A 23,921-nucleotide genomic window follows, 5' to 3' on the forward strand; every position below is an offset into this window, starting at 1 on the left:
ATGATACTAACTGGAAGAAATATGAAAGGTAAATGATGGGGTCATTAAATATTTTACATTAACAATTCAGTAACTCTGGGGGTTGCTAAGCACTGTTTACCTCTGATAGTAATTTTCTTCGATGTACATTTATCTTAACCCCTTCAGGCCTAGGGGTTTCCATGGATGATTTTTTTTGTCGTATGCTTGTTAAATTATGATTCCCCTTTTCATGTTTGATGAACCGGCAAAAATTACTCATCATTCTATTCAGGAGAACTAAGGCCTAATGTTTTTTTAAAAAAATGAAATACTTAAAATTATTATTATTGAACAAAGATAAATACTAAAATAGAATTATTATTATTATTTATTTATTTTTATCTTTTTGCAATTTTCCTTAAAATATCTTCGATATCGATGGTGCCAAATCTGAACAATGTCCCAATTTATGATTAGTAACATCTCTTGATTACAGTCATGCTCCACATACATATTTTTTATGCTCAACCACATCCATGCTTTTCATATTACCCTATATTACAGATTTTCAATACTATTGGTTTAAGGAGTTTGGAGTTTACTTATTTTAGTTTCTATTTGTTTTGCACTGTTCCCAGTGCAGTATGACTTGAGACCCCTTTGGGGAAGTCTCATTTTTTTTACGCCATTGATGTCATATTTTATCCTGATCTGTCTGTGTTGAACACAATTTGATTTATAAAGGGTTCCATAGCCCTCCATTAATGATCACAATACGATCTAGAAACACCCTGCTGATGCTGTCCTGTCGCCGAGTGAACTTCCAGTGGGTGTCAGCAGTGACATCAACTGGAAGGGAATGCCTGATCAAGATACAACCTGATCCCCTGGATATCTCCCTGCCGCTACAACAAATTCAGGACATACCACTACATCCAAAAAGGATCTTGGCACATGTTAAAGGACATGCCGGTACGTCCTAAGGGGACAATACATTTTTCCTTCTGGGCAGATACAGTATTTATTCACTGAATTTGAATTTTTCAGGATAGTTTAATATTTCAACTCATTGGTGGTACTTGGCACTATTAAGGGCCAGGCCAGTGAGCTGCATAAAGAGCTTCATTGGCCCTGTGTAGTGTATATGTAAAGAGACATGCTAGCCATAATAAGTACTTTAAGGTCCCTTTATCCTTGCAAGTGCATGGGGAGATTTTGCAGAATCCACCTATATGCAGTTGTCCCTTTGCCCAGCTATTTTCTTGCCCAGCTATTATCTACTGGTAAGTAACATACTTACCACAAGTCAGTACCAGCCTGGCTTAGCTAGCAGGAGATCCCCCTTATGCATTCAATGGGCATGCTTTCCTGCAACCGATTGACTGTTTGAAATAGCCAGTCAGTGACAACAATTGTCTGACCACTGAAGATGCTGGGAGCTGCAGATTCTACCTAAGGTTTCAGTTAATGAAAAGTTAACTAATGCTATGCATTACAATCCTTTGGAATAGGTCCTTGGGACATTAAACTATCCCTTTTAATCAGTGAGAGAGCGTTTGACAATAAATTTGCTGATTGAAGTATGTATCATGCAGGGCCAATACAGCCCTTTGGCATGGGGAACTTTCTATAGTGTGTCTTTCTAAGTACTGCACTATAGACGGTAACATTTTTATTATCAAGTGGAAAGCAACATTTTGTGAAAGTCAGGAACGCACTCTCTAACTTACTAAACATGCAGCAGGAAGACAACGAGATTCAATACCGGAGATAAATCTATCTCCATAATAATAATTTAATGCAAATCCTTGCATAGATTCCAATGGAAACAAAGGATAAAATGGCTAAAACAATGATGCAATAAATTTGGGCCTTTATCTTTGTTTTTCTCTTAATTTTTTCCAAGGCAACCTGTGCAAGTATTGCTGAAAAATTACTCTTTTTGTCTCTGACATCAAATAGAGACAAAAATGTCTTGCTACCTGGTTTTCATTTCTTTTCAGAGACACAACATTGATGTTATTTAAAATTTATGTTTGTATTGGGGATTTAAGCATTTTATTTGTTGAAGCACATCCGCTTTTAGGGAACCACCTACAGGCCATTTACACTGAAATAGTGGTACCATTAACAGCATTTGGAACATTAGAAATGACAAAGAGGACATGGTGCAGTTGATTTATATCAGGAAATATTTTATTGAACAGAGTAGTTTCTGTATCCAAGTAATGAGTCAAAATGAGTATCATTTTTTCCTTTGCTCTGCAAAGTACTGTACATAACAGGAACAATACTTTATCAGTTGATATGAACATTTATTATATATATCGGGTCCCCAACCACGGGCCGCTGACCGGTACCGGTGCGTGGCCTATAGGCAACTGGGCCACACGGCGGTGTTTATGTTTTTCATTTAGCCCTGCTGCGGGCAAACAGCAGGGTGAGGATCCAGATCGCGCGCAGCGCTGCAGGGGACCTGGATCCTCCTCTCCAGCACTCATGGACGTCTGAGCGATGCAGAAAACCCTGCTGTTACATGACCTTCCGGTGCTCCACCAAATTTCGCTGCTGCCGGGGCTTCTATGACGGTGCGCCGCCATGGAAACCGGATGTGACGAGCAGCAGCAGAGGTTGTCTACGCACATCGCGCAGACGTACATCGGCATAAAGCATATCAGGGGAGCAGAGTGTCATATCTGGAGGGCATAAAGTATATCTGGGGGGGCAGAGTGGCAGTTTTATGTGCTTTTTATGGATGGAAAGACAACCAGAGAAGTTGCAAATATATTTCATTATATTTAAAATTTTATAATAATAGAAGCAAAATGCACAATAAATGTAATGCACACACCCAGAACACCCTGCCCGCAGTCCGTGGAAAAATTGTCTTCCGCAAAACCGGTCCCTGGTGCCAAAGAGGTTGGGGACCGCTGATATATATCATACATATTACCTCTTTCAATTGCCTCTCCTATAGCATCTCTAGCTAATATACCTAATATACCTAAAATGTATGACTGGTGGTAGAGTATAATGAATCCAGCTATAGGTGTATAACACATGGGTAACAGATTTGACACCCAAATGCAATGGCCGTATTTGCAGAGGATATAACCCTGGGTTGCAAGGATTATTTAAATCTATATTGGATATATGGATACCTTGTGACCACTTCACAGGTGTTACAAACTTTATATTTTTTGCTCCTATGTAAATTGTTTTAGTATTCAGATTAAATTGCAGTATATGGAATATTATTCAGAAAATATTAATGTATATGATGTTTAAATATATACATGTACTGCATTTTCTTGGAATGTATTAAAATAGTCCATTAACACTACCTCGAAAAGAAAGAGTAGAAGTATGTGTGATATGTTTATAATTTAAGAGTCTCATTGATTGCACTCCAGGCCAGCTCACTTCTGACTCCAATTAGCTTTTCAAGAAGTCATTAGCTTACGGGTTCACATACATTGTCCACCTCACACTATGAATGTTTACATGGGGTGTTCAAAAAATACACAAACACCTTTTATTGTTTCTGTGTTAATAGTTGAAGATCAGATGGAATTCCGTGACCAATATATGCAGAAATCCAGGTAATTCCAAAGGGTTCACGTATGTTTTTGTGTAACTGTATGTAGACACTTCCATTTAAAGCCAGGACACCTAATATCAAGACACCCATTAAGAAACACTGTATGTAAATAATCAAATAATTTAATTAAAATTTTATTTTATATATTACAGGCCACAGTACCAATCCACAGATAAATATACATTTATCAAGTATTATATAAAATATGTAACATAAAAATGTGTGTGCCATTAAAGGAACAATGCGTGTATTAGCTATACATAAGTGTGAATGTTGTATAGACCAGACAGACCTTATGGGTGTGTAACATATGGGGTTGGTCAGCCTCAGCAGTGAGGACAATGGGATGGAGGGGCGGCTGGTGGCAAAGATTACAACATCACTGCCTATAAGTAATGCATAAAGAGCAGGAGATATGCGGCAGTGTCTATGTGCATGTATCCGTTTTTGTATGTGTGTGATAGTCAGTGTGGGTTTACTATTGTATGTGAATGTGTGTATCAGTGAGTATGTATGTAATGCTTTGTCTTTATAATGTGCTATATCATAAACACAGGGAAGCTGATGCCCTACGGTGTGTGTGTGTGTGTGTGTGTGTCTGTGTATATATATATATATATATATATATATATATATATATATATACCCCATTGGTTTATTGTTAAAATCATAACATAAAAAATACATTTTAGTGACTTCTGGCAATCTGGTCTACATGACATGCTGTTCTTGAACATTTTAGTTTATATCTGATACAAGAATCCATTTTTTGCGTTATAGGACGTGACCTTTAATACTGGCACTTATTTTGTTCGAGTGACATTATACCCTAAAGCATAAAAACAATGAAATACAAAATGACAGTTGAATCCTTTTGGCTATTTTTGTTCTATTGTTACATTCGAAATTAAATATGCATTTAATTTTGCATTATTTCACTACAGATGGTTTTATTGTAAGTGGCATGCAGGCCATATAAAAGTTCTCTGATAGTCCTTTTGCAACTCTCTAAATTCTGCCTTTATGTGGCTTTTGCTTGACATTTAATCTCTTAACAGTGTTCTTTTATGTGCCAATGGAGATCTTTTATTTTTAATAATGTCCCTGTTCATAAAATATAACAGCTATGAGGAACAGTTAAATCAGCGTGTAGCAGCCATTCCTAATAGTTTTAATTTGTATGGGAATTATAAATATTCTTGAGCATGGAATATATTACTTTAGAGTAAACATACAGAATATTTTAAATGATTTGTAAATATTATTCACAATCATAATTTGGTTTATTAGTATTTTTCCTCTTTTCCAGCAAAATTTATAGTTTTCTATTTTAATTTTATAATTTTAGAGGCTTGAATACAACCTTAATTGGTAACTCTTTTGGTTAAAAGCATAACATATATTCTGTTTAGTACATAATTAAAATATATTCAAAAATCCAATTGAATATCTGATTAATAATCACCTATTGTTGGCCCCTAAATTGTGTGCTAAGGGATACTCCAGAGATCATAAGCACTTTAATATGATAGCTGATTGGTCTCTTTGAATTTCCATGTAGAGAATTTGCCCCTTTTCCAATTCCTCCGCTATTTGCTATGTGGGAGGTTTGTGCAGCTGAATGAGTCAGCTAGCACTTGAAATACTTGTATATCTAATGAAATGGTAGTAAATTGGGAATTGCTGTGTGAATATTTTATTTAATAGTGAATCTATTATTTGTGATATTTAATAAAAAAATAAAAAATTTAACATGTTTTTTATTTTTTCCCGTGGCACTTTATATTTCATCATGTGTCTGTTGAGGGTCATCTCATTTCTAGACAATTTTCGATCTATGTTCATGAGGATTCTTCTGAAAAGGCAGTGGCAAGAGACATGGTACCATCTTGAAAAACATCTGGGCTTTCTATCTAGTGCACACATGACTACAGTGAGATTGGACCGACTTGCCTGCAGCAGCTGCTTATTTGAAAATGAATAACAATTGTTTAGAGATGTTTTATATGAAGCATAATTTATAAACGTCTACAATTCATCCATGGCCCGCTACACATGTTTTCTTGAAATAGGGTTAGATAAAATATTGTAGCTTATTTGCCATAAAAAGCATAGCATAGGCAAATTGGAGAATTATTCTGCAAATAAACAGCATGGGGCTTTGGATAAATGAAATGAAGTATGCATCATTTCTGTTGAAATTTGACAGCTGTATTCTAAATGAAATACAGATAACAATTAACACATGAATATCAGTATAGCCAGGTGGATATTCGTGACTGCACAGTGTGATCAAAACATTAAATATACATTTTAAACAAGTTTATAATTATTTAAGTCAAACAGTTGATTGGGTTGATGAGATATATAACAACTATCAAAAATTACACATACAGTAGCAACAAAAGTAAATGAGCCCTTTGGAATTACCTGTTTTTTTGGCATTAATTGTTAAAGTGTGATCTGAGATACATCTAAGTTACAAGTATAGACAACCACAATTCACTTAAGATGAAAACACACAGACAATGATAAACACATCCACTAAACATTTACAGAGCTGGTGAAGAAAAGTAAGTGAACCCTTGGATTTGATAACTTGATAAACCTCCATTGGCACCAAGAACCTTAAACAAACGCATTCGGGAGGAATTTTAGGGCATTCTTCCTTAAACAACTGCCGGATTGTTAGGATTCCTGGTGTGAACGGCTCTCTTGAGATCATTCCACATAATTTCTTATGGGTTATGGTCTGGCCTCTAACTGGGGTACTCCAAAAGGCTGATTTTCTTTTTTAAGCCATATGTAGTAGATTTACTTCGATGTTTAGGGTCGTTGTCCCATTGCATCACCCAATTTCTACTGAGCTTCAGCTGGCAGACTATCCTGACAGTATGCTATATGGTACCTTGATAGACTTGGGAATTCAATGATGACATGCTGTCTAGGCCCTGAGGCAGCAAAGCAACCCCAAATCTTGATGCACCCTCCTCCTTACTTCTCCGTTGGGATGATGTTTTCATGTTGATACGTAGTGCCCTTTTGACCCCACATGTAGTGCTGCATGTTCTTCTCAAACAATTCAACCTTGGTTTCATCTGTTCACAAGACATTTTCCCAGTAGTGTTGTGGAGTATCAAGGTGCTCTTTGGCAAACTTCAGAGATGGGAAAGAAATATTTTCCTTCTTCGCTGACATTCTTGCATGTAAATTAAGTGAACACTGCCTCATCCTTGGGTAGATTTGTATGCCCTTAATATCAATATTCTGGTACAACTGTTTTAAGAAAATAATTCTACAAATAACTTTATTGCTTTAAGCTCACATGTTCCATTAAAACATTTATTTCTGCGAAAGATCTTGTTCCCTCTCTTGATTATTGAAATTTAAGAGTTTCAAAGGAAACTTTTTTTTTTTAAATTGGCCCACCTACTCGGCCACAAACACATTGAAAGGGATGAATGAAAAACTATTCACTCATTTAGTCAAAAATCAACATTGTAGCTCTGTCAATGTACATAAAATGAAATGTGTATCTACAGAGGTTGAAAAAGATATTGTTTGCAAACTAAAGGGCAACTAAAAATCAGAAAGCAGTAAGATTACAATTTACTTTTGATAGATACTATAATACTGGTAATCATCTTTGTATTTGCTTTAAAAGGGCAGTAAGTCAGTGAGGTTTGGACATAAGCGAGACAAACGTTGTGCATAAAGCTGATGTTTCACTTGGAAACCCTGCTTGTTTAGTTAACAACAGTTGCTTCCACTTCCAGGTCAACTTTCTAATGCAATGGCTCTAGGCTACAATTTTTGGATATTCCATCTTAAGAACAGGCATCTTTAGAAATAATAAAATACTTGTTTCATGTCAGGATAAACAGAATACCTCACATATTTGTGGTGCCAGGACAACAGCAACTTAATTGTGCTACCAACCAATTTAAAATGCATCTAACAAAAAAGTAACCCAAAAAAGATACATGTAAATGTGTAGAATCTTTCTCCCCAGGATATCAGGGAACTACTTATGTTACTCAGAGTGGCAGCTCTCATACTTAGAAACAAATCTATCACGATGAATGAATTGACTGATTCCCATAAAATGAAAATTTATTGAAATATATAAATTACTTTGAAGAGAATTTGTTTTTTTAAAAAAGCAGAGTTAATACACTGAGCTTGATGCAGAGGCTGAAATGACAAATAAATGACTACCATCAACAAATGAGAATATAGCTATAATCAGCAAATAAGTTATAGGCCAGGCAAATGAAAATTATGGATTTAAAATGATCCCAATTATTTAGATTACATACAGCATTAATGCACTCAGAGGGTAACAAGTCAAGCATGGAGTGGTTGTTAGCAAACTGTCTTATATGCAATCCTTGCTGTGCTTTAATATGTTCTGCTATCCCATGTGTTTAGAGTGAATGCTCACATAGTGTGAATAACAAGGTTTACATTCTAAGAGTAATAGCCTGGGGACTACCAGCTCCAACTAATGAAAATATGCTTCATATGTTTCACCAACCTTTTTCATATTCTATTCTTTTTCATTATTATTCAAGTTTCCTATGGGAGAGAAGCGATTATCAAATCACTCTGTCTCTCTGCAAGCATGCCCTCCCCGCACTTTGTTGTCTCAGATAAAGAATGTTATGGGAACTGTCTTACCAGACAGAAGTACAGTTTTAGTGCAGCATTTGTACAATAGCCAGAAGATGATCTGAGCTCTCAATCTGGGCATACTATAGGTGCCACAAACAAACAGTCCATTGTAATATCAATATTTGTAGTGTCATCTTCACATGATTGCAATTTAACCTCTTGACAGCTCCTGGGTGAATACATCTGTGATGACAGTAAGGCGATGAATGGTTTTGAAAAAAAAAAAAAGCTCATGATTGCAACCACATGGTTTAATAATTCTACTACCAGGTATATAACAATCAATACAATAAGGAGGGCAGTATGAAAATGTCACATTAAATACATCTATATATTACATCTGTATACTTAAAACCAGTGATGTATAAAAGTGGATTGATAAAGAGTTTATGTAGAAACCTTCCTTAGTGTTTACATTGTAATCCCATTTGAACAGTTCTGCTTGCATTAAATAAAATATGAATGATGAATACTGCTCCAAAACCAACTCATATATTGGGAATGCCCATTGTCGCAGTTTTTTTCGATCAGAGTATTTTCATTGTACGACTAGATGTAGTTACATAAACTTTCTAGAACTTCCTACTGGGAGAGCATTATCTTGTTGTATAAATAACACACACACATGGCTGAGATGCGGTATACTTTGAGCTGCACATTTGCCTAATGACACTGGTGATGATAGAGCATTTTCTTGCCGTGCATCCACTTCTCCGGCCACGCATGCACAGTCCTGTTTATCATCCACCTTACACTATCCCTATGACATCATAGGAAACAAACTGTTTTAGCAGCATTCAAAACAATGCCACTCCCTCCCCATCATTTCAGTTACCATGTAAGCAAGCGGCCATATTGGTTCACTTGCTTTAATGTAGTCGCAGTGGGAAGGACAATTCTTCCAGCCATGGTTTCTCAGAGGCTTCCTCCTGAAAAATTGTGTTTTTCCTCTTCTGTGTGCTGCAGAATGACTCTTCATGAGTCCAAAGGTAGCTCCTTCTCAGTCCCCCTCCATACAATGTTTTAGATTATATAATAAAGCTTTAATTGTGCCCATAAAAAATCATTTTACTCTTTTGAGGTTTTTTGTTTCTTTTAGAAAAGCTTCTGATTATTCTGTGACCAATAATATTAAAGATCCTGCTCTATCCACAAAAATGCTGATCTCACAGTCTTGAAAGCATCAGGAATACTCCATCTATCTAAACACAAATAACATAAAGATTAACTTGATGGATGGGGATCTATTACCCATCCTATTGAGGTTTTTATTTTAATCTCATAAAAGTAAATTTTTATCATATAAATTTTTCTCTTAAAATGTTTCCATATATGACCAGCACATTTGTCAGGATCCTTGCCTGAGACTCCAATTGAGCCACTCACCTGAGTATCCGCTAACCGCTGGTGCGGGGTCCACAGAGGCAGGGCTTCCACGAGTGGCAAGTTTAAAATCAGGCACTGACTATTGCTCAGCGCTCAGTTATTGTGCCAGACCCTGGCTATTCATACTGGAATTTGCTGATCTCCGTGTACCTGACCCTGACTATTCATACTGGACTTTGCTGATCTCTGTCTACCTGACCCTGTCTATCCTGTTTTGACCTCGCCGTATTGTGCTTCCTAGATCGGTGATCTCCTGCATTCCGGATTCCACCTTATTAACCCCTGGACAACATTAAACATTAAACACTAAACGCACTACTTTCCTCTATAACAGAAGTCTTAGACATCCTCTTGCACAAAACATCCTGTGGGGGAAGGTGAGATGGCTGCCATGCTTGATATATGTGGTTGGCTCCAGGGCTTCTCTTTGCCAACCATGTATTACAAAAATAGTTGACACTAAAAGGGTTAAATTTGCATTATGAAGATGCAATCTCAAAGGGATCCAGTTGCTAAAAGTGTTTTACTCACTTTATATTACCAGATGAGGGCTATTTGCCTCTAAACTGTGCATCCTAGTTTTTACCAATACACATTTTAGAATAAAATAAACATACAATTTCAAATGTTGTATCTCTTTAGGTAGATATATTTAATATATGGGGCTTGCAAATGTTTCATTTTAAAGGTCTAATTTATAGCAAACAGTTGGCAGCGGTTAGTTTATTCCCACTTGTACTATTAAGATCAAACAACTGTTCACCTCAATGCAATTGTGCATCTGTGCATTATTAAAACAGGTGATCAGTGGACTAGTTTGTGTGAAAAAAAGAATCATGTGTTAGCAATTAATCATTTTGGTATTATTCGTCAATTTGCTGATACACTGTGTAACATATACATATACTGTGTATGTGTATGTATATATATATATATATATATATATGTATTTATATATATATATATATATTTTTTTTTTTTCTTTTTTCATTTTAAAGTGGGTTGTTGCCCAGGCTAACATTATTAAATGCAATGCAATACACTGCTTTCTTGTTGGACTTGATCTTCCATGTGCTCTTGTCACATCTCCTTTCCATGAACAGTTTCTGGCAGCTTCTGTGATAGATTGGGGATTTTGAGATTACAATATGATATTGTCTGACACTCACTAATCCAGCTGCATGTGTTATTTTGTTGACTGAATACATTTGGAATTGAGCACCATCTTCTTAGTCAGTTTAGTGTATTCCAGTTTCCAGACCGTATCGCATTACACTTCACTACACAGATGCTTGCTTGTGGTCTTCCTGTGATGATGTGCTTTCTTTGTCTTGGCTTGTATTAAATCAGACATGCACATAAATTGCATTGTATCTACTCATGATATTTCATTTGAAGGCTTCCATTACTTTATCACCCTGCTTTTCATCTTCCACAAAGAGATAATATCCTCTTGTATCCACTCTGAATAGCGAGACATGATGACCTCCCAATAAAAACGAAGGGGGAAATGTGTTCTAGTCCATGCATTCTGGAAAAAATCATTTTAATTGTTAGGTGTAAAATTCAACTTATTTTTTTTGGTTTTTTTATATATCGCTGCTATGGCCATCCTAAATAGGAAGTAAACCTTAAAGGTGGAAGTTTAGACATAGAAATGCCATATGAACACTTTTTATTGTATAGACAAAAAGCTCCCGAAAGCTTGTCATTCCAAAATTCTGTTAGTCCAATAAAAAAGGTATTATCACAAGATACTTATTCCATCTATTATTTGATATTGACACCGCTGGACTAATACGGCTACAACCTCTACTCTACTATTGAATTTTAGCAAACTTTTATTTAAGTAATATAATATTTGCATATAATATTTAATGTGAGCTTACGTTTATGGAAGGACATAGGCTGCTTTACTTTATAACATGGCATTAGCATTACTATATTACCATATTTGCCCGAATATTTGCCCGCACTTTTTTCTCCCACTTTAAGTCTTTAAGAGATGCGGCCTATAATCGGGGTTTAGCGCAGGAATGTGCAATTCATGTCACCCGATGCCCGGAACATGCAGTTCTGGGCGCCGGGCAAGCAGCAGGGTTAGGATCCGGATCCTCTCTTTAGCTCACCTTTCCTAGTCCCTCTCCTGCAATACTTTTACTAGTGTGGCTGGTATATCCCTAACAATGGCACTTTTATCTATTGTGTAATACACCCTAAATCCCTCTAGACTGTAAACTCGTTTGAGCAGGGCCCTCCTCACCTGTTGTCTCTGTTAGTCAATTTGGTTATGTTCCATACTACTTGTTATGTCCCGTCTACCCATTGTACAGCGCTATGGAATTTGATTTAGCTTTATAAAACAATAAATAATATAATAATAATAATCTCCCTTGCCGGCACGTCCCACGGCGGACGTGCCGGCACTTCCCACGGCGGACGTGCCGGCCCCGGACGTTGTCTACGCGTATCGCGCAGATGTCCTCCCGCTGGCCCCGCTAGCTACACACCCGGGAGTCTGCATTGGTAAGTCTAGTGGGGTGCATATCAAGGGAGCAGAGTGGCAGCCTATCTGGAGGGGGCAGAGTGGCAGCGTATCTGGAGGAGGCAGATGATCTCAACCTATCCTGAAAACTATTCTGAAAATATAGAAAGTAAGAAAAAAATATTATTGGTTGATATTTCATGTAGCATGGTTGTATTTATGTTTTTTTAAACCAGGACAGAACAAAAGTGACCAAATACTGATATTTCTCAGGCATGACAGCTCATTTCAACAATAGATGAAAAAGAAGTTAAAGGTTACCTTATAGTCATGTAGTTCTTTAAACCCACAATAGCTATTTTGCCTCAGCTGTACACTGCCAGATGGCCTCAAGATGGAGATTATGTGTGTGGTTTCTAGTAATAATGTTAATTTATAGAAGATTGTATGCATGTATGTGTGTGTGTGTATACAACATTGCCTGCTGTTGATAAGTGGTCTTTCTAGCTCTTCAGTGTTTTGCCTGTGTATGCTAACGTGTCTGTTTGCAGTCTTTATTACTTCTACACTACCGTATGTTGCATCTAGTGGTCATTCACAATGAGATCAGTAGACTTTACACTAAAGATAATAATTAAAGTTGAAGACAGGCAGAGGTTCATTAACTTCAACGTGTCACAACACCGCGCTGTTTCTTTTTCCCCCGACTATGGCAAAGAATGGTTTAAGCATTAAATAATCCAAAACCATGATCAGGACTTTCCTTCCCTTTCTCTCCCTCCCTTAGTTTTCTTTCCCTTGCTTTCTCTCTTTTGCCTTGGGGTGCGCAATACAATTTTTTATTCTGTGCTATGACATGGAGGAGTCCTTGGCATAGAACAGAAGCACTAATGTCTTGTAAAAAACCACCAAAACAATAAATATTATGCACCTTAAGCTTAGTGCCACTGGTTTCATGGGATATAGATTATCTTATCTCTTTGAAGATCTATGGTACCCACAGTGTTGTGGTGAATTAAGAGTATTGCCGGCAAATAATTGTTTGGGCTCTGTTTGTCAACGAGGAATTGACATTAGATCAGGTTGTTGGCACAGCAGAAGCTCATTATAGCCAATATGGTACTGGTAGCATTTGAGTAATTTTATCTTTGCTGATGTTTTTTTAGTCTATGTTCTTTTTTTGAATGGCATAGTTCATTTTTAAACAACAACATACTTACATTTATATGTCAAATATAGTGATCTTAAGCAATATTACTTCTGAAGGATTTGCTATTGAAACATAGAATTTAATGGCAGATAATTTAGCTTATTTTTTCCTACTTTAAGATCTCAAACCTTAATCACTCCTAAGTCTCATTTTAGAGCCACATTCCTGTCTCATGCATGTTTACATTTTTTAGCTGTGATAGTTTCTAACGCTTCTAGTGTGAGGCTGTTCCACTTATCTACCACACTCTCAGTAAAGTAACCTTTCTTACGTAGCTCTGACCCTCTAGTTTTAGGCTATGACCTTTTGTTTTTACCATTTCTGCTTCTTGGAAATAAACATCTCTCCTGTGCTTTGTACACTTTCTTTATGCATTTAAATGTTTCTATTACATACCGTTTCTCTCTCTTCACTCATCCTAGTAAATCATATTGAGATCCCTTAGTCTTATATGATTTTAAACTGTAAAACATTAACCATATTAGTAGCCCTTTCCTGAACTCTCTCCAGTTTTTGGAGATGGGTTTTCGGGAACTGTATGCAATACTAGGTGATGCCTGACCAGAGATCTGTAAAGTGGCATTACCACCTGGTACTTTCTGCTATGTCGTCTCTTTTTCTAAAACTTTGGCACATTGTCTATTTACCTTTTAAATCCTCAAAAATAGTCTTAGGGGTTGTTGAGTATTACAAATGCTCTTTCCCTACTGGAGTTTTTTTTTTGTTTTGCAACTTGTATTTGTCACGCGCGCCGCCGCGGCTTGTACACTTGGCGCTCGTGACGGTTCGTCTGCCTCCGGCACCTCCGTCACTGCCCCCAAAGCCGTGCGCACGCGTCTGTGTCGCGGTTCCCCCTTCGCCGCGACCCGACGCCGGCAGGGCAACCCCGACTCCACACCCTCGGCCGGAATCGCGCCTACACGCCGCGGGCGCGGTGATGACGCACCGACGCCCCGCGTCGGCGCGTCATCACGACGTACGCAACGCACGCCACGCACGCAACGCCGCGGCCTGTATGTGAGTACCATCTCCTATATAAACCACATTTGAATGCCCTGTCTTTACCCGTTCAAAGTGTTATGCTTTTTGGGTGTGCTGTTTCCTGCTATTACTCTATTGCCTTGTGTACCGACCTTTGCCTGTTTTCTGACCACGAATCTTCGCTGCCTGCCTACAACCCCGGACCTGTTTAATCGTTTTTGCTACTGATCTGCCTGCCTTGACCTCGGATACGATTGACCTCGCTGCCTGCTATTGCCCTTGACCGCGGACTGTTTACTGGACTACTCTACAGTGCATATCTGCATAGTTGGATCCCCCTTCTCTCCCTGACCCCATGACAGTATTGCTTTATAGGTTTTTTTCATATTTATTCACCTGAAGCCTTTTAAATACAAAATCTATTTAAATAGGATGCTATCCATGTGTGTGTGGTGTGGTAATAAGTGTCTGTAGTTTCTGATTCAGTGTATAATTTAGCACAGGAGTAGCATCAAGGTTTTTTATACTACAGTCAATGTCAAACTGTGACTGTTTTTGTGTTTTTTTTTTTCTGCATTAAATGTGTTTAGTCCTGTCCTCTAGATTATAGATAGTGTTTTATGATCTAGAATGTATGTGTAGAAACATTACACTAATAATGCGCAAGCTATTGAGTCACCTAGTAGAAGCTTTTTTTGTGATTTCAATTTAATTTTCTTTTTAGAGGTTTGCCATCTACAGTCTATGACTGCTATTTAAGCTTTAGTCAGGGAGTTGAATCACAAACCATGCAATGTGTTTGTGTGTGTGTGTATACATGTATGTATATGTATATATATAAATATATATATATATATATATATATATATATATACTGTATATATACTGTATATATTAATGGAACAATATCGTTCATGTATTTGGGAGATATATAACTCTCTATGACAAATATTTATTTTATAAATATAAAAATATTCAAACATAAATTTCATATCAACAAGCATTACCGGTTTTTACTATTAAAAGAAAAATAATTAACACTTCAGTAAGAGGGCTGATTATTGGTGTTTATTATATTATATCCGTAACATAAATAATCCCTCTGTTTTTTATTTATACATAGTTCCATGTAATGTGATAACTTTATTTATATCTTTACCTTTAACTTTATTTTCATACGTATTGATTTGGTTTTCAAGAACAGTTTTTTTCCCCCTAGACTATGAATTTAGTATGACATTGTCCATCATGTTTATGAGCCTTCTTTCCAACCATTCTTTGCATTTAAAAGTTTACTGTCAGGTTTAACATTTGTTGGGTTCTCCAGTTCGTAGATGCATTTTACTTGGAATATAACATTTTGAAGACTAATTCAGCAATTCTTATGTTGATACATTTTAAATTTGTGTGCATACTGAGATCTAGGCTATAATCATTAAGTACATGACTTAATGAGGACCATTTGGATTTTGGAGGAACATGTAACTTTCTGTTCCCAGACTTTTATTAGAGGATTGGTGCACTATCCAGTTCCACTTTATAGACAGACATCTGCAATAGCGTCCAGTTTGAGTTTCCAAAATCACTATTGTTCCCAATGATTTTATTTGCTCTCTTGGATTTGGGGATTATGACTTTGAACTTTAGTACTGGCAAATGGCCATGCTTATCTTCTTCTTGTTGGACAATCTTACTTAATTGGAAGAAAGTATTATTAGTTTGGAAAATCTAACATACACCTATCACACATGAACTCTTGATTAAAACTAATTTTCCTATGTATAACCCATTTATATATCGAAGCAGTCAATCAATATGGACTTTTTGTTCTGTTGTATTGACTTGCAACATTTCTTGATAAAGAACATCAGACTGAATACAATTAGATGAAAATGAATACTCTGCAAGTGTTTCTTTTAAAGACGTTTAGGGCTTTATACAACAAACAGAGAACTTTGCCTAAAAAGTGTTTATTGCAGAGTCAATATTTTGGACAGGACCCCTATATACACATGTTTTGAATCCAAATAGGGAAGTCCCAGAATGTCATTATGAATCAGATGCCACCATGTGTAAATTTGTTGCTCGGCTGTCAAGTTGTTTATGGCAACACAAAGTATCAGTGTTTAGAGACCCATAGGCCCACTGCAGGTGCCACAAGGTCCTATTGTGTTATGCCTGGTTAAGCACAATTTTTGAAATTATGTCTAAGCCTAAATATTGCTACACAATTGATCCTATATTATTTTATTTATTACGTGCTTCTTGAAGATAGGGAATTAAATTGTATCATTTACTGTTTTCATGCTACTTAAATTTCTTCTACAGGGCAAGAACTTGTGTATCATAAACTTGGACTAAGAGCAGGATCAGACGTACCTTATATAGAGAGTGATGATATCCAGACTTCTGCATTAGAACTAGAGTGGGACATGGAAACAGAATTGGAAGAGCTCGGAACTGAACAATACCAAGGAGATGATTTTGCTAACCAACATATAGCAAGTCTGCAAAATCATGTCTATATGACTACATCCATTCAGCCATCCATTTCACCTAAAGGAGGCTTCCAACGTTTACAAGAGGAGCCAGAATATTTTTCACACTATGCTGAGTCTGAACCAAGAAAGTCCCAGCAGAACTTTTGTACAGTTATCAAAATGTTTTGCACATTTATGTTTACATTTACCATAGGAATCTTAATAGGTTATTTTTCAAACAACAATCCTCATTCCACCAATTGCAGTCTAGAAAGTGGACCCGTTACTTCAAGCGAGATCAGTTTTGTCAGTGAGATTGTAAAAAATATCTCTAAGGAAAATATTGAAAAACACTACAGGTATGTTTTTTTTTATATCTCTTTAGTGCTTTGTAACTGTAATGAGTACTTATTTGTTTTTCTTTGTGTGGATTCTATTTCAATTCAAACATATAAGCATTTGTGGATTGCTGTTTTACTTTTCATTAAGCTGTGTAAAGAGGAGAACTTAAAAATATGCACTGATTGGAGTGTCAGACTATGGTGACATTAAAACAATACTTTATGATTTGGTACTAGCTATTTCTTTTATGATAGTATATTAAAAGGCTGTCCGTGCAAAAGTGGATAGCAAGGCTATGCCTATACAATTCATGTAATCTGACAGAATATGACTGTTCTCTACAAGCCAAAATAAAAAAAAATATACATTAATATACAAATACATAATATATATATTATATATATAAAACATAATCTATTCATCATGGGCTGATGATCTGGGATGGTATGCCCTAGTTCAGGCATATGGCAGTACATTCACAAATGTGTCACAGCTCAATTTGTACATCTGATACAACACTGTGATACCAGTAAGACTACAGAGCAGTTATATATTAGTGAACCAAGGACTGTATTCAAATTTCATGTACAACACATGAATGAAACCTCATATAAGTTAATGGATATTTATTTACAACAATAATGAGATATGTTTAAGGAATACAAACCATTGTGTGGAAATCTGTTCATAAACAGGACTATGCATAGGACACCGGGTCACGCGTTTAGACTGGAAGAAAGGAGATTTAGTCTAAGGCAGAGGAAAGTATTTTTTACAGTAAGGACAATAAGGATGTGGAATTCTCTGCCTGCAGAGGTAGTTTTATCGGAGTCTGTACAGACATTTAAACAGCAACTGGATGAATACTTGGAAAAACATAATATTCGCGGATATAATCTTTAATTATGGGGAAACAGCTTAATGGATCCAAGAAGAAAATCAACAGCAACAAATTAACAGATATAGGAAAGGCTGAACTTGATGGACGCATGTCTTTTTCCAGCCTGTATAACTATGTAACTATGTAACTATGAATATAGATACAGTGGATTGGTCACTAAATGTATGTGCATTCATGTAAGGTGGTGTATAGCAATAATACTTAAGGGAAAATTCTATCCAGTTACAATACATAAAAAGTGTCCTGTGCTAATGCCAATGTGACATATAAAATGAATGCATATATGCATACAATCAGTTATCCAAGACATTATCGGAAACCCAGATCAATCCTATATATTAGTATGCTAGAAATAAACCCAGTGTCATAGATGGAAAATCAGGTCAATCCAATACATTTAGTATGTTAGAATTAATCCCCGTATAATAGATTTAGTCCAAGTATTCTTTTATATAATCAAATCCATTATAAAATGAGCATATAAAGATGATCCTTCTTCTCTCACATAAAGTGGAACCTGAAAGTGCATCTGTGAGGTTATAACAAATCCCCCCACAAATATAGTGTAACATTACACATTTCAATGTAATATACAAGATAAAAGTATATCACACTCACATAGCTAAAGGCAAGAGAGTGAGAAATGATGTTTCTCTCTTTTCCCACAAAGGCAAAAAAGTGTTATTTTTTTATGAAAAAAATGTAAAATAAAACATTAAAGTGAGCTCAGTGATGCCAGTGTGACATCACTGGCATTCAAAAGATGTATGAGATATTCATATTGCACTGATAGCAGTGCAAAACACTACATACAAAATAATAATAGCCTACTACTACATGTAAAAAATAACACCCCTTCTCTACCCTCAAACCTTTAAAGACAGAAATATAAAAAATACTACTCTACAGGATACTATATTTATGTGTACTATGTCTGTAATGTTCATCAGTGGCACCAATTGTATAGAAGAAATTCGAGAAATCATGCAAAACATTATTTTATCACAATTATTATTTTTTTCACATTTTTCTGTGGTTTCAAGTGAAACCTCCTTTTTTCTTTAAAAGGGATGTATCATTTGTGTGGGTACATCAAACACAGAAAATGGAAATCTTGTTTAAATCAATATATAGTAAAAATGCCAAAAAAGTACAGTTTGGGGTACTGAAGGGGCAAAAGAAAATACTAACATTTATATTGGTTAATGAGACCCAATCTTTCCTAATGGGGAAACCTTTAAACATGTTCTCAATTTTTTTAATTATCAGAGAAAGTTTTGTGTGGTTGGTACACTTAGTTCAGTTTTTTTAATAAATCCCAACATGAGCTACTTTTTTTTTTTTTTTTTTAACATAAAATTGTGTTCCTCACAATAACCTTGTCATAATGGTCCTTGCAAAATTATATATATATGCAAAATAAAATGGCATGACTTTGTTTAATATAATATGGATATATGTATAAATGTGTCATTTCTCAGAAAAATCATCAGTGAGTTAGTTGGTTCAAGATGGATGATTTTGTTTGCTTGTTAGATTTTATGGAAATCACTTCTTATTTTGCACATAATCATCCTGTTTCTCATCTAGCATTTCAAAACAGGATAAAAGGAATACTATATGCGGAAGTTCACTTTTTGGCAGAGTCTGTATTTTTTTGTACTGCTTTGATTCATTTTATTACCTGTGTAATAGTACTTTATCTATTTATCTTTCATTCTATGATATACAGCCAAACATGTTTTCATTATGATTTTATATGGCTATGAGGTTATGAACCAGCCAACTAAAATATCATTAACTCAGTATAGGAAATCATTCACCCTCATTATGATGTCCTTCATTATAGCAATTCTTCTTTGCCATTAGAATCCAATGCTGCTACAACTTGGATTTTTTTTGCAGCAGAATTTAATACATTCAAATATACTTCTCAGCAGAATTACTCAGAATAAGTAAAAATGTCAGTGACGTATGACTGTATAATGGTTGCACATTTGAAAACCTTAAAATAATATATAAGTTCTACATAACTGTAAATGCTGAATTAGAGCAAAACTGGAAGCGTTTTAAATCTGGTTAATTGCAAACATAATCCAAAGAATCCAAAGTCTAAGCCAAAACAGTAACAGAGTGCTACTAAAAAAGAGAAGCCCAAGCCAAGTGGCTGTGAGGTGTTACAGGAGGGGCCATATGCCTCTACAAAGCTAATAATTAATGTATATTTTCATTAAATTGCCATGAACCATCCAAATAGATGCCATTAAAATCATAATGTCCTAAAGTGGATATTCTAACATTGTTCATGGACCTGATATGCAGGATCCAGGGCTTAGATGAACTAATGTGATACTAGAAACTGTTCTGTGTAGAATATGATAATTCAAATGTAGTTGCAACAACTGTAATCTTTCCCTGTATTCTCTAATGAAAGAAACACATACATTGTTTGAGACCTTAATAAGGCTCAAATAAAACTACATTGATGTTGGCTGTGAACTGAAGCCATTTTCTTAACAAGAAGCATAGCACATCAATAAAAAATACGCGGTATGCTGTTTCATATGAGGTTTACCTATTTGGGGGACTGGGCACACAAATGGCAGATGAAATTCAATGTAGATAAATGTAAAGTTATGCACATCGGGGTACGGAATGCACAAGCAACCTACACCCTAAATGGTAGTGAATTAGGGGTAACGACAAATGAGAAGGATTTGGGAACTGTTATAGACAACAAACTAGGCAACAATGTGCAATGTCAGTCTGCAGTTGCTAAGGCCAGTAAGGTATTGTCGTGTATAAAAAGGGGCATCAAGTCACGGGATAAAAATATAATTTTGCCTCCGTATAAATCAATGGTAAGGCCGCACCTTGAATATGCTGTGCAATTTTGGTCACCTATTCTAAAGAAGGATATCTTAGCACTAGAAAGGGTGCAGAGGCGGGCTACAAAATTAATAAAAGGAATGGAGCACTATAGTTATGAAGAAAGGTTAATCTAAATCTAAATTTAAAGGTTAATCTAAATCTAAATTTAAATCTGTTTAGTTTAAAAAAACGGTGCCTCAGAGGGGATACGATAGCATTATAGAAATATATTCGGGCCAATACAAACCATTGTGTGGAAATCTGTTCATAAACAGGACTATGCATAGGACACGTGGTCATGCGTTTAGACTGGAAGAAAGGAAATTTAGTCTAAGGCAGAGGAAAGGGTTTTTTTACAGTAAGGACAATAAGGATGTGGAATTCTCTGCCTGCAGAGGTAGTTTTATCGGAGTCTGTACAGACGTTTAAACAGCAAATGGATGGATACTTGGAAAAACATAATATTCAGGGATATAATCTTTAATTATGGGGAAACGGCTTATTGATCCAAGGAGAAATCTGACTGCCATTTTGGGGTCAAGAAGGAATTTTTTTCCCTGGTTAGTGCAAAATTTGAAAGAGCTAAACTGGTTTTTTTTTTGCCTTCTTTTGGATCAACAGCAACAAATTAACAGATATAGGAAAGACTGAACTTGATGGATGCATGTCTTTTTTCAGCCTATATAACTGTGTAACTATGTAGGGTATTGAGCCACAACCAAATAGTTGAAACTTTCTAGCTGTTAATTATTCTTCAGTATAGTCCTGTTTTCTGCTATTACACTATATATGTTAGAGAACACCTCTTTATTCATATGCAGTTCCTGAACTGTACACATTAGTGAAACACTGTTATAGAAGAAGGCACATTATTCATTTATTTTCCTTTTAAAGGTACTCTACAACCATAAATGCACTATAATGCTGAGTGTCAGGTATTTAATGCTAGCCAACTCCAGTTTCTGAGATTTCCAGGGAGTCTAACCATGCCCTGGCATACCCATTAATTTGGGTGAGACAGACCAGAAGCATCCAAATACTAATTTGTGTGCACGTGTTAGCTTCATGTGCGGTTAACTGAAATATTTGAACATAATCCTAACATATATTGCAAAAATATGCAGTTTTATTTTCACTGCATAGGGAATGTCTTCTTTGAAAGTGAAACGTATTTTGGGGGTTATTTTGGAAACCATGACTATTAAAGCTACAGGCTAGGGGTACCAAGTTTAAAATATATATGTGTAATTTCATATTTACCTTGTAACATAGGCACATGAGGTGGTTATAATATCAGGACGAACACTTAAAAGATTATTTGGGTTCTTTTTCTATTTGCAATAGCTATTTATAATAAAAATGGGGGAATATTTTATACTTAAAATGAGTGAATATACCTCATAACATTGTACCACAAAAACAATGAGCATCTTAGTACATTGTTGCTAGATGTTGTAAATACTGTAATGGTAGGTGGTAGTGGAGTCTAGACATGAACATATAGAAACTCCTTTATATTTTATATTAAAAAAAAAAGTTTTCTGCAAGGGAGTATACCAATTGATGGGGTGAAGGCTAGGGGTTTGTACTGATAAGGGAAAATAAATACTTACATAATGTTATTGCTATCTGTGAATAAAATTCCAGCAAAAACAGTCAAACATTAGAAGTTACTTTATTGCTATATGGATGATCTCTAGTGTTCAGGTGCCAACAGACTGTAATAACTCAAGACCTTCAATCATCTTTTATATGATATGTGTTTTTACGACTCTTATTTATTATTAAAGTTTATACCATTAGACATGGAACTCTTGATTTTGATACTATCATAATAATGTATCAGTTTTTTTAATTCAACTTTATGAGCAATTGATTTAGATGTCCTTTTATTGGCTCCTGAATGGTGAGCGAAGGATCCAGTCCTTTAAATGACCATAGACATTTCCTTTATATGTAAAAAGAAAAAGAAAAAATGTTGACCACTTTATGTTGTAAGAAGACTTAAGGGGTAAATGGTGCTAAACATATTTTATGGTATAGGTTGTCATGCTTTGCTAGGTTGGAGTCCTCGTTAAAATGTAGTTGTCAATACAAGTATAATTGAAATTTTTCTAACTCGACTATTAATTTTTCCATGTTGCTTCAGGCCGTATCTAAAGATATATATAAAGTGCATTTGTTAAAAAAAGAATAGAACAAATAGGTGAAAATGACTTGAACATATGAGATATACATATACATATATATCATATGTATCATATGTTAAAGTCATTTTCACCTATTTGTTCTGTTCTTCTTTTTTTCTTTTTTTTTAACATGTTCATAAAGTGCATTTGTGCCCAACGGAGCCCTGCCTGTACTCAATTTACTCAATGCTGATTTCAGGATGTGGGGAAACAATCAGAGGCAATTGTAAGGGGTTTAACAAATTAGATGATCTGAATTGAAAGAAGTGAATGACACTAAAATTAATGTGAACTAGTTGAAATAAGATAATGAAAGTGATAAAGTGGGATGACTATTATTATTATTATTACATTCAGTAATATAGCAATATGTTCTACTGCTTGATATCATAGTACAGCCTGTGATTTCTCCTAATAGATAATAACACAGCGTTCTAAAGAAATTCTTCTTCTTAAAAGAAGAAGACTATGCTGCATGGGCTGCAATTCCATTTAGAGATATACAGTCAGTGAAGAAAAAAAGAAAAGTATTAAGTAATGATTGACAGGTTTCTAATATTTTAAAAGGTATGAGATTCAAGACCAGTTCTGGTTAATACAAACTGGTGGCAAGCACAATGTAACAACCAGAATCATATTTTGTCGCATTAATCTATTGTACTCTCAGCACTCAACCTGAAGTGACATATATGAAGGCAGCTAAGGAGTTTTGCTATGAATCAACCAAGGGTAATGGAAATGATATTGTCAAAGTATAAATCCATATAAGTAATTGTATGTTATAAAAGTCTCTTCAATATGATGCTACCGTGCCTTCACTTTTATCAGATATCTAAAAAA

At 35.6% G+C, this 23,921-nt stretch overlaps 1 protein-coding gene across 1 annotated transcript in view; it reads left to right on the forward strand.

The window, feature by feature from the left end:
• Nucleotides 1-23,921, forward strand: part of LOC149300413 (inactive N-acetylated-alpha-linked acidic dipeptidase-like protein 2) — a 294,282-nt gene that overhangs the window by 82,036 nt on the left and 188,325 nt on the right. The window contains exon 3 of the mRNA XM_089485337.1: nucleotides 16,627-17,137. Coding sequence (XP_089341463.1) covers nucleotides 16,627-17,137 — 511 coding nt within the window. The remainder of the gene's footprint in view (nucleotides 1-16,626; nucleotides 17,138-23,921) is intronic.

This window comes from Sceloporus occidentalis, unplaced genomic scaffold (assembly GCF_023333645.1).
Source record: "Sceloporus occidentalis isolate IW3139 unplaced genomic scaffold, rSceOcc1.0.p SCAF_25, whole genome shotgun sequence".
NCBI classification, from domain to species: Eukaryota; Metazoa; Chordata; class Lepidosauria; order Squamata; family Phrynosomatidae; genus Sceloporus; species Sceloporus occidentalis.